The sequence below is a fragment of the Pectinophora gossypiella genome, chromosome 4 (genome assembly GCF_024362695.1).
Source record: "Pectinophora gossypiella chromosome 4, ilPecGoss1.1, whole genome shotgun sequence".
Classification (NCBI taxonomy): Eukaryota; Metazoa; Arthropoda; class Insecta; order Lepidoptera; family Gelechiidae; genus Pectinophora; species Pectinophora gossypiella.
The window spans coordinates 15,514,583-15,527,327 of record NC_065407.1 but is presented as its reverse complement, the minus strand read 5'-3'; the positions used below and the strand labels follow the sequence as shown (position 1 = coordinate 15,527,327).

General features: G+C 37.6%; 1 protein-coding gene across 1 annotated transcript; it reads right to left on the bottom strand.

Moving 5' to 3' along the window:
• Nucleotides 1–532: 532 nt before the first annotated feature.
• On the bottom strand, nt 533–12,457 carry LOC126382354 (protein SPT2 homolog). The gene is made up of 8 exons (XM_050032166.1): nt 12,268–12,457; nt 11,678–12,074; nt 10,591–10,698; nt 7,247–7,555; nt 6,190–7,083; nt 5,610–5,727; nt 4,603–4,691; nt 533–3,885 (listed from the first exon to the last, which is right to left on the bottom strand). Exons 1-8 carry the CDS (start codon nt 12,322–12,324, stop codon nt 3,794–3,796), a joined length of 2,064 nt encoding a protein of 687 aa, XP_049888123.1. The 5' UTR covers nt 12,325–12,457; the 3' UTR covers nt 533–3,793.
• Nucleotides 12,458–12,745: the final 288 nt, after the last annotated feature.

Sequence of the window (12,745 nt, the reverse complement as noted above, 5' to 3'; positions counted from 1 at the left end):
CCACTGGGTGTTTTGTTAAAAGGCTAATAGCAGTAATAGCTTACACATTTGCCTGTTTTCAGATACGTAGCCTAGTTAATTAGCCCGAACCGATGATTTTTTGTGCTTTCCGAAGCACCAAATAAAAGCTACAATCTCTTTGTAATAAACGGTCACCAATCCGTTAACTTGAGCGTTTCTACCGATCTAAATTCTAGCTTTAAAGCCGCCACACATTATTTTGATGGCAGCTTAGATGAATACTTTAGAACATACTTCATTAGAAATCATGCAATCCACAGGTAGAATGGGAGTGCGACCGCACCAAATATTGTCTTGTAATTCAATAAAAAAAAAACACTCAAAATTTTTATATTATAATTTATTTTGCTCATTAAATATACATTTTTTATGTTTTTTCCTTCCTTTAAGGTATTGACAACAACAATTGATACTTAGTATAGTAATAATATACAAAAATCGCTTTACCGATGTCATCAGAGGGGTAACCACAGAGGGAATGTACAGATTTTGCGCACTCAAAACAATAATATATTTTAAACTGACAATTTATTATGACCAAAAAATATTCAACGAAAAACGAACACACATGTATATACCAAAAATACTGGCAAAAAATGTATTTTTTATTTTTATTAGCATAGGTTTAAATGTCACCGGCCAAAATTATCAATAACTCTGTAGAGTTAACTTTGTTATTCCCTCAAATAAGTCTACAAAGGGCTTACAACAGAGAGATAATAACAATAAAATATCGATATTTTCAACAAACTGTTAACACATTAATGTACAAAACCATGTCAAAATGTATACAACTTAAATAAAATAAACTATACCCTTAAACATAATTAATAATTACAATACACAGGATAGCCCGACCGCGTTCTTATAACATACAGGTTGTTAGTGACATCGTAACGAATACTGACAGGATGGATCAGACCATGATTCTGAGTTGATATCAAGTGGAATTTCCTGTCGGAAAATTCATGAATATTTTTAAACTATTTTGTGTTCCATACTTTTACGACGTATTATATTCCACTTGATATCAACTCAAGATCATGGTCTGAATCATCCCTCAAACTTTTCGTTACGATGTCACTAACAACCTGTATAAAATTCTACGTTTACAATTATTTCCAAAAAATAAATGTCATTTAAACGTCTTCAATGTATTATTGTTCCTTTTTAAAAAAAGCCACAATGTTCACCAGATGTTCCGTAACCACCGATTTCCTTACATTTGCGCAAAAAAATAATTTAGTTGCTAAACAACTTTACACAGAGCGTCTATAGACCGGTCGAGCATAATAAGTAAACACCAAACATAATTATACTGATTGAGGCCCCGATTCCTGCAGACACCACCTAATTTTATTTTAGGTTATATCCGTCATTTTCGTATCCGTCGAAAAGGAAAGGGACGGATGATTCACAGCTCTTAATTTTAGGAAGAATGAGTAAATTAATGTGTCGGGTTATTGACTGACGTAAAATGTTTAGACGGTTGGTTTAGATTTGTGCTTAAAATTGACGTGTGTTCCATAAATTTTATGCTTGTCGATTACCCGTCCCTTTCCTTTTCGGCGGATAAGAAAAGGACAGATATAATTTAAAATAAAATTAGATGGTATTTACAGGAATTAGCACCTGAAACGACTTATACCTAAGTCAAGTACGAGTAGAAAAACGGCATTACCTCGCACTGGGTGTAAATACACATACAGACAAGAATTACAAGCAATGAGGGATTTCCAGGCTATGTTCCTCAAGAATAATATAGATGGCGCTGTAGAGAATTAACGTGATTATTACCTATTTTCTTATTACTTGGATACATAACGAACAGCCTCCGTGGTCTAGTGGTTAGAGTGTTAGGCTCACGATCTGGAGGTCCGGGTTCGATTCCCGATGGGGACATTGTCGAAATCACTTTGTGAGACTGTCCTTTGTTTGGTAAGGACTTTTCAGGCTTGAATCACCTGATTGTCCGAAAAAGTAAGATGATTCCGTGCTTCGGAGGGCACGTTAAGCCGTTGGTCCCGGCTATTAGCCGTAAAAACACCTCCACCAACCCGCATTGGAGCAGCGTGGTGGAGTATGCTCCATACCCCCTCCGGTTGATTGAGGGGAGACCTGTGCCCAGCAGTGGGACGTATATAGGCTGTTTATGTTGGATACATAATCAATCAAAAATACAGCAAATATAAAAATAATTGTTGCTTAATATCTGGATAACATTATGTATAGAATTATGATGCTACATATATTGCTTCTCTTTATTGTTGAATAACAATGAGTGGAAGATGTAATTGCACCTGGGTGTAATAAAAAGGGTAATCATTTATACCCAAAAACAACGATGCTGTCTGTTATCCGTGAAATTAGAAATCTTTACAGCGCCATCTACATTGCTTTTGAGGAGCGTAGCCTGGGAAGTCTCCCATTTGAAGTACAGACTCTCTGTGCCCATATCTAAAGAACTTGTGATGACAAGCATATATAAAAGTATTAGTATTGTATTAATATTTCATTTAAAATTATATACCCAAGTGAGCTGGGGCCACAAATGTCTTTGTAGTTACAAATTATATCATTTGTTGTATGTTACCTTTAGTAAACGACTAGTTAATACAGAATGTTGCTATTTTTGTATAACTACCTTCTAAATTGATTTCCGCATGGTCTCTAACATTATAAACACTGTTGTCATCACACAATGTGTGTGAAAGAGTGATCGGATCATTAGGTATTACAATTGGCTGAACAGCTGGCTTGTAAAGTATACAGGGTGTTAGTGACATTGTAACGAATAGAGAGGGGGATGATTCAGACCATGATTCTGAGTTGATATCAGGAGGAATTTTCCGTCGCAAGATTCATGTTTTTTATTTTGAGATAGAAAATTCCACTTGATATTAACTCAGAATAATGGGTTGATATTAAGTAGAATTTTGCGTCGCAAAAGTTTGGAACTGAAAATAATTAAAAAAAAAATTAACATTTTTATAAATTCTCAACTCAGAATCATGGTCTGAATCATCCCCCTCAGTATTCGTGACGATGTCACTTACACCCCGTACAAGTACATACAAGTAGTTAGTAGTAGTTAGTGACATCATAACAAATACTGAGGGGGATGATTCAGACCATCATTCTGAGTTGAAAAATTATGAAACGGTTAGTGTTTTTTTAAATTATCTTCAGTTCTATACTTTTGCGACGAAAAATTCTAATTGATATCAACCCAGAATCATGATCTGAACCGTCCCTCAAAGTTTTCGTTACGATGTCACTAACCCCTGCGTTTTGTTATGTATGAATAGACTAGCTAACGCAGTTTTAAGTCTACATACGCATTGATAGTTACATTTTTAGGTTTGCTTAGCGCTTAATCTCGCGTATCGCGTCATTCAAGCGGTGCCAAATACAATGTGGCCGGTTCCGACAATTTCTAGAATGATCCCTTCGAATGGCTAACTTACAAGACTACGCGCTAATCCTGCACCTGCAGTTTTCTAACTCAATAAGACTATGCGTCTATTGCACTTTCGTGGTAAATCGAAATTCAAATTAAATAAATAAAAAAAAACCTTGCAACAAATGCAAATTCCACTCCACATTATTACTGATATCACAATATAATATAAACGTCACCCCATCCAGCGACGGTTATTTAGAACAAGACGCAACAAGAACACTTTTTTTTTTAATTTTCCCTGTATATACGTTTATAAAGTAAGCTAGTATTATGATGAACTTGGTCCGTGTTTGTTCAATGGTCGGTCGGTTAGTCGTCGCTTATCCTGCGTTTCTTCTTGCCCTTCGACTTGGCTTTCATCATCGCCTCTAACCGCATGTCTTCTAAGTCCTCCATTATGCCTGCAAACACATGCACAGTTTATAAAATATTGCTTGATTCCGATGTGGTAGTAGTTTTACAGCTAGTTACACAATATGTAATTTAGTTTTTGACGTTCAAAAAGCGGTAACTTTGTAAGCCAAATTTGAAAAAAAAAAATATTTTGAATATTTTTTTTGCTTTATGACAATCCGTACTAATATTTACAAATGTGTTTGTTGTTAAAATTCAAGTTCTTTTATAATTCAAAACTTTTTCACAGCTATACGCTCGACCAATATGGATGAAAATCGTGACACATATAGATAAGTATTCCTTTGGTTCTCAAATGGAGCGGCGGTTCGAACCCCGGGACCGAACTTGCACCATCGAGTTATTAACTTAACTCAAGTGCAGTTTTCACTAACACATTATAGACGGCGATATGGCCATTCACATATCACGTTGGTCTAACAGAAAGCTCGGTGAGGTGTGGGCACTTACTTCATCTTGCGATAGATGGACCTCTGACTACTCCAATGGGGACGTGGTCGTGAGCACACGGATTAAATCACGGGCAATTGCTATTTATTTATTTTGAGGCCACACACACACACAGCCACACACATACACCCATACACACACACACACACACACACACACACACACACACACACACACACACAGACAGTTTTTGGACTTACAGCCATATACATTTTCATAAGAAAACTGTACTTGTATAATATAAAAATAATTACCGTGTTTCTTGCTGATGTACTCCTCGCGTTGTTGTTGGACGAAGTTGGACTCCATGTTGGGATCGTCATCGTCATCAATGTACCGGTACCTGGGACATAACATAATGGACATTAAATTACCTCAACAGTTGCAGAGGCGGAGACGGGAGCCTTCGGTACGGCAATGCAGGACGGAAGAGTCAAGTCACTTGATACCGTAACCGGTACCTGACAGATGGCAGCAGTAACTGTCAGTACTATTCAGAGGCGGACGACAGAAGTCCTAGTACGGCTTTGAAATAGACTACTCTAGGTGTGTCAGACTAGAGTACTGCGGGGCGGAAGGCAAGAGGGAAACGACTTCCCTGTTTTTCCCTTAAAAGTAGCATGGATAATGCTACACTGACAAGAGCATGGCTATAAAATTAATAATGACCTTAAATTACATTACATGCGATGCGACCTTGTGATGGATACCCCGCTTGGGAATGTAGCCGTAGGGGTAAGCGAAATCTTAGGACAGATTTGCATAACGCTAGCGCTAATGCCGCGCTAAATCGCTCTAGCAAACCTATGCACCTTCCAGATTTAATTTTATTGATAAGTAACACTGCAAGTCCGCTATGGACTCCTTGGTTTGAGAATGTCAACCTCAATAGGAAGCTCTCAGCTCTCAGGCTGCGTTCCGGACACATCCCAACAAATAAGTTTTATCATTTAACTTCACCTCTGTGCCATGACTGTCATATGGTCGATGACCTTTACCATATTTTGTTGGAATGTGCCCGGAATATAGACGTGCGAAGAAAGCTTTTTCGCTCTCAGGGTGTGATTTCTCTTGGCAACGGAGAAGTCAATTGCTGGTTGGCAGAGCCACTATCAAGTAAGGCTTTTAGTTTATATTATTTGGTTGACCAATCCCTTGCCTAAGGGATAGGTACACGAAAGCACCTATGAGGCTGGCATGATCACAAGGGTGTTCAAAGCCTCGTTAAAAATAAGAATAAAAAAAAGTAACACTGACTCACTTGGACTTATCGTAACCGAATATCTCCTTGATGTGCTTGGAGTAATCCTCCTCTTCGTCTCCGTCGTCTATGAAATCATCCATCTCCGAATCATACTCAGAGTCAGAATTCAAACGACCTGGAAAATAAATACCAAAATTGTTGGCGTCAGATCTAGGAATCCCCGTTGCCTACGTTTGATGATTATATGGCGCATAGCAACGGGAGTGTAAGGTTTTTTATATTATTATAATTTTGTGTACTTTTACTTTTTATTATACAGTAATACTGAGTTGGTCATCTTTAATTTCGCTCGCTAATAAATATTTCACTTCTCTGCTGACGATAAAGAATAAAACTATGTATAGAAAAATAAACTCTCCACCCCATATTATTTTGTATCTGGTGCGTACCTCACCTCACCCTTTGGGTGTTACTTTAGTCTTAATATCCGTAAGCTTAAGCAGCAAGGGAGAGCGCCCGCGGATTGTCCATCTCGCTCGCACCTACGCGGTAAGGCGCGGTAAGAACGAGATTTCTTTATGGATTATCTGGGATCTGAAGTGGCTTAAGGGTTGAAATTAAGAAAAACTTTACTTACGTTTCGCTTTCCCTTTGCTATCAGGATGCGGTTTTCTCTTTACATTTCCCGGGGGGAATCGCGGACCTTTCAGAGAGCTGACGTGCTTGTCGAAGTCAAAGCTATTTGAGATATTACTTTTGCTCGGCCCAGCGGCCTGCCCAGGCCTCCTATCGTCCGGCCTCTTACTAGCCACCGGCTTATCTGGAAGACGTTTACCATTCTCAGGCCTATGCCCATTAAGTTTCGGAGATCCATCGGGTTTCTTTGCTAACAATACTTTATCTTTCTGAGGTATCTGTTTTGGCACAGGCTTCCCTTGAGAACTATGGCCATTTGCAAGTTTACTATCACTTTTATTCACAATCGGTACCTTCCTCTCATTAGAATTCTTGTCTATCCTATATGTATTCTGACTTTTTAAGTCTATGCTCTTTTTTGTGTCCTGCCTCACAAGATCCTTAGGCAATGGTTTTCTATCTACTGGAAGTTTACTCCTGTCCACTGATTTAGATTCCAGTTTTTGTCTCGTTTTGTCCAACTTGTCTCTGTCTTTGTTGAGTCTTTCCATTTCTCTTTCTATTCTATCTCTTTCAGCCTTTAGTTTCTCTAGTCTTTCTTTATCCAGCCTTTCTTTTTCACGGTCAACTTTCTCTGTCACTTCCCTCTCTTTAGGTCTCTCTCTATCTCTGGGTTTATCAGGTCTTCCTCTCTCAGGCAAGTCTCTTTCATGTCTGCCTCTCTCCTGTCTATCCCTCTCTCTGTCCCTGTCACCAGATTTAGGACTGTCGTGTCTACCATTGGCTTTATCACCAATTTTGGGAATTCGCCCAAATCCCATTGATCCTGGTTGTCTTTCCCTATCAGCTGGTCTATCTGAAGACCTTTCCCTGTCACTCCTACTATCTTTTTGGACTGAAACAAAAAATCAACATGAACAAAATGTAATTGCTATGTAAGATAGTTACATAATATTGAGATCACAATCAAAGGACAACCACAGAGCAAACTTAAAAACCAGCTTCAATTCAGATGGAAAAAAATGTTCAAATACAATGCTTCTTTAAGTGAGTCTTACTTTTCTTTCCTCCTTTCTCAGCGTCGATGCGCTCCTGTCGCCGCTGTCGACGCAACATCTCCTCCTCATACTCTCTCTTCTGTTTCTTGGTCATCAGTCTCTCCGGCTCCGACGCCGCCTCCTGCTTAGGCTTCTTTGCCGCCCCTCCAATATCAATCGGCTCACATTTCTTCTGCTCTGCCAATTTCAACAGCTGATTAAAGTCCATAGGCGGCGGCACTGGTTTCCGAAACTTGGGCTTTTCTGGCTTTTCATCTTTCTTTCTTTCTCTTTCCGGCTCATACTTTGTTGGCGGACTTAGTTCACGATCTGCAAATTCACAACATATCCATTATTGTGTGTATAATTAATTAATTATGTACTCAACATAATGAAACAGTGCAAATCCTTGATGATCATTATAAAAGAATGTTTCTATTACATTACAGTCAATTAATACACACGACGCAATAATTAATAGTAATTACAAAGTGGATTCGTATACGTCCCACTGCTGGGCACAGGCCTCCCCTCAATCAACCGGAGGGGGGTATGGAGCATACTCCACCACGCTGCTCCACTGCGGGTTGGTGGAGGTGTTTTTTACGGCTAATAGCCGGGACCAACGGCTTAACGTGCCCTCCGAAGCACGGAATCATCTTACTTTTTCGGACAATCAGGTGATTCAAGCCTGAAAAGTCCTTACCAAACAAAGAACAGTCTCACAAAGTGATTTCGACCATGTCCCCATCGGGAATCGAACCCGGACCTCCAGATCGTGAGCCTAACGCTCTAACCACTAGACCACGGAGGCGGATTCACACTCAAAGAACCAAAATGATGATGATGATGACAATAAAATTAAAACTAACAAAAGGTAAACTAAAACTCCGTTAGACACATTGGTCATAAAACAGTTCAAAGCCTCATGGAGACATACAAGTACAGAGATTAAAGACCTCTAATTTGTAAATTATGTTTTTTGGACATCAAAGTGCTAACAAAAATAGCGATTAACTGTGTAATTTTTTTACCGACTTCAAAAAAGGAGGAGGTTCTCAATTCGACCGTATATTTTTTTTTTTTTTTTTTTTTTTTTTTTTTTTTTTTTTTTTTTATGTTTGTTCGGGCATATCTTCGTCGTATATGAACCGATTTTGATAATTCTTTTTTTGTTTGAAAGGAGATATACCCAAGGGGGTCCCATGTCAAGGAAGTCAGGATCTGATGATGGAAGACCAGAGAAATCGAGGGGAATTTTCAAAAATCGTAGGAGCGACTAGTGCGTTTGTAAAGTCATATTGATCGGATCGATCTTTAGGCTTCGGGAAAACTTCCCGACCTTCGAAAACTGGTCAGCATCAGGGAGATACCCTATGGCCTGGCAAAACTATACAACCTGGAGCAATTTTTCTTTCACGAAACGTATTTAAATCTTGATCAAATTCAATCGCCGGTGCAAAAAAACAAAATGGCGGAAAAAAAGATGGCCGCCATACAAAATTTTGTCGATTTTGGAAGAAGCCCCTTTGGGTAAAAATAATGTATGGGGCGCTTACTCAAAACGTCATGTAGAGTACGGAAATACTTTCTGGTCACCAAAAACTGCTCCGCATCAGAGAGATACTCTACGGCCTGGCAAAACTATCGCACGTGAACCAATATTTCTTTCAGAGCACTTATTTAAATCTTGGTCAAATTCCATAGCGCGTAAAAAAAAACAAAATGGCGGAAAAACAAGATGGCCGCCATACACAATTTTGTTTTTTCAGAAAATGTCTCGGGATATAAAATATATATCGGGGTTGTGATCGGATCGTCATGTTAAGTATGGAAATACTTCCCGATTTTCGAAAACTGCTCCGCATCAGGGTGACACCCTACGGCCTGGCGAAACTATCACACCTGAACCAATTTTTCTTTCACAAAACCTATTTAAATCTTGGTCGAATTTAATGGCCGGTGAAAAAAATACAAAATGGCGAAAAAACAAGATGGCCGCCATACAAAATTTTGTTTTTCCAGAAAATGTCTTGGGGGTAAAAATGATGTATAGGGGTGTGATCGGAACGTCATCTTTGAAAACTGCTCCCAATCAGGGAGACATTCTACGGTCTGGCAAACCTATTGCACCTGGATTTTGTTTGTTTCCACGACACCCATTTAAATCTTGGTCAAATTCTGTCGCCGGTGAAAAAAACAAAATGGCGGAAAAACAAGATGGCCGCCATACGAAGAGGGACAGTTTCGAATAAACAGGACACGCGAGCTGCTTTAGCAGCGAGCGAACCACGCGAAATCTACTGTATCTATATGTATGCGTGAGTGTGTATGATAGCAGCTTCCACTGACAACCACATGTGTGTATGTACACATACACATGTGTGTGTGTGTGTGTGCGTGTGTGTGCGCGCGCGCGCGCGTGTGTGTGTGTGTGTGTGTGTGTGTGTGTGTGTGTCTGTGTGTGTGCGTGTGCTCGTGTGCGTTAGCGCGTGTGTGAGTGTGTGTGTGTAAACATGTTCATCAATAATAATTGTGATCACTACTAATAATATATTATATTATTATATATGAATATAAATCAGAAAATCTGTCTGTCTGCATCCTTGCTCGGTCTAACCATCACTTAAAATCGTAAAATAAAATAAAATTTTTAACAAAAAAAAAACCGACTTCAAACGCAAAACTAAAAAGCAATAAATAAATTTACTTCGCACAAAGTAATTAGTACGTATTTTCAATTAGTTAATTAATTTATAATTCTGAAGTCGGTGCCAAGTAAATGCTACAACAACCCTACTACAATATCAAATTACTATGTACACACAATATTGTTTAATACCTATATCAAAGCAATTACAAAACAATGTCAAACAAAAAATTACAAAACAATCAGTATTGAAAAATATATAAATCGGTACTTCGTTGTAGCATTTCCTTGGCACCGACTTCAGAATTATAAATTAATTAACTAATTGAAAATACGTACTAATTACTTTGTGCGAAGTAAATTTATTTATTGCTTTTTAGTTTTGCGTTTGAAGTCGGTTTTTTTTTTGTTAAAAATTTTTGTTGTAATGAGGTTAATAACATCCATGGTCTATTAAATATCTACTATTTTTTCTTTTCTGTTCCTTTTATCTGCAATCAGTTGCAAGATTTTAATCAGATTTGATGCATTGCCATGGATTTGTTAGAAGTAAAGCAACCAATGTCACTATTTTCCATAATATTTTATGTGCCCAAGAGTCGAAGAGCGTCCATTCTTTTGAGCCTTCACCGGCGATTCTCTTAACCCACAGTCTTCACGTCTAGTTTCCAACAGCATGGTTGCTACAATAATAATAGTAAAGGTGATATCTCACCATCACCAGTTCTGCGTCTCCTCTTATGTGGCACTGGATCATCCTCATGCTGCAATGCATGTTTTACCCTCTCTATGGTGCCATTCAAGTCCTTTTTTACGGTTTTATCTGAAACAGAATTGTATAAATAGAGTTCATCATTTTTAGGGTCTAAAAGCCTATATTTAGATGTTTCACATATTTTAGGATTACTAGAATTTTGAGCTACCTTACCTATTATATTATTTTATTTATAAACTTTCAGCAGTTCTTTTGTGCCTACTATAATTTAGCAAAGAATAAGCAATGAAGTTAATTATTATTGAAGCAACAAACAGTATTTTACAAAATATTACTACTATTATGATAAAGATGAGAAAAATATACCTATTCAAAAAATTGTTAATGAGATTTGAAAATATTTTTAACAAATATATTAATTTAGAACTCCATTTTTTATTATTGTCGTCAAAAAATTTTGAAATTTTGAAAGCTTAAAGTCCTCAAATGCTCAAAATGAATTTACTCTTTAAAAATCTTACTAATTAAAACTTTTTATTTAACCAATATTTATCTACTGCCTAAGTCCCCAAAGCTGAGCCAAGGGCATTAACTTACATAAAGACCCATAATCTGCAATTGATTTAGCATCATTAATTAGGTACCTAATCACCTATCTTTAACTAGGTACCTAATTAACACTATTTTTGAATTGCAGTGATTATGTATGAAAGGGGTTGTCCTGTAATTTAATTTACAATTTCCTGTGAATGCCTAATGGGTGATTTAAAGAATTATTGTATTGATATATTACACTTACAGGACAGTTAAGCAAGAAATTGCCACCTCTACAAGGCTATACAGAGATCGAATTACTCATCACCAAAACAACCTGGCCCGGAGATTAAGTGACAACCACTATATGAGACGCCTCAAAAGGACGCACATATGGGATAACATACAGTAGCACCTTAATGAAGGCAGCCTTCTAATGAAGGGGCCTGTCCTGCATGTTAATAAAACCAAACCATCAAAACTGCTTATGGTCAATCGACCGATCGCATGTTTGGGCACAAAAATGAAAAAAAAATAATAATATTACACTTACTCTGAACGGGGAACTTAGGTTCATCAGGTATTTTGCTATATTTCTGCATCATTTTCTCATAGAGAGCTGCAGCTTCCTGCGACTCATAGCCATAATCATCCTGGTCAGGCTGGTCGGGGCCAGCGCGGGTGACGGCAGTGTGGTCATGGTCCACAGCATCTGCTAGTACCGACTTGTTCGCAGACTTGATAACTTTCAACGTCTTCTGAATCTTCCGCAGCGCCTTTGGATCACGCATCGCCAGTAATTCTTCCCTTTTACGCTGTGCTTCTAATTTCTTTTGCTTTTCCTCCTCATCCTTCTTAGCCAAAAACTTCTGTATATTCGCAGATAGTTTATCTCTCTGACGCTGCTCTTTTTTGGGAGGATCAAACTTCGCCTTGTAGTAAGTACTCTCCTAAAAGAATTATTCATGTATCAAGTAACACAGAAAAGAGTGGGGATAGCAATCCAACAGTAACATAAACAAAAACATCGACATGCGATAAGCAATACATTTAATATTCTTGTTGTTAATAAAATAAAAATGATACGCAAATAAAGAAGAATGGACTGATAGTAAAAGTTTCAAAAAAATAAAGACCACTCACAGATGATTTTTGTTGTTGGTTTTTTTGAGCAGCCAACAGCGTCTCGCGGAACTCCATCTTGGTAAAGTCACAGCCCTTGACTGAGCTTCACTATTTGCAAAATAACATAGTATTATTTTCAATGATCAATTACGATATTTCGCAAAATACGTGTCAAAATTAGCTTCGACACACAATCCGACCATTTTCTGGAAATGTACTGAACGAATGAATGAATAGAAGGTAAAAAGAACAATTTGAATGAATGTTGTTACGGACTTGTTCGTTTTATAGTTGATGTTCAAAACAAATAATATGCATTTCTTAGGTTATTGGTCTTCAATAAATTAAGATCTATTCTCATTGAATATATTGTACTTACTGTATTAATTAGTTAATGTTAATAATTGTTTACAAGAAAATGTCGAATCGAATGATATTAATATATATCAAATATATATTAATACGAAAAAAAACGGACGATTAAGTTATGTTGGTA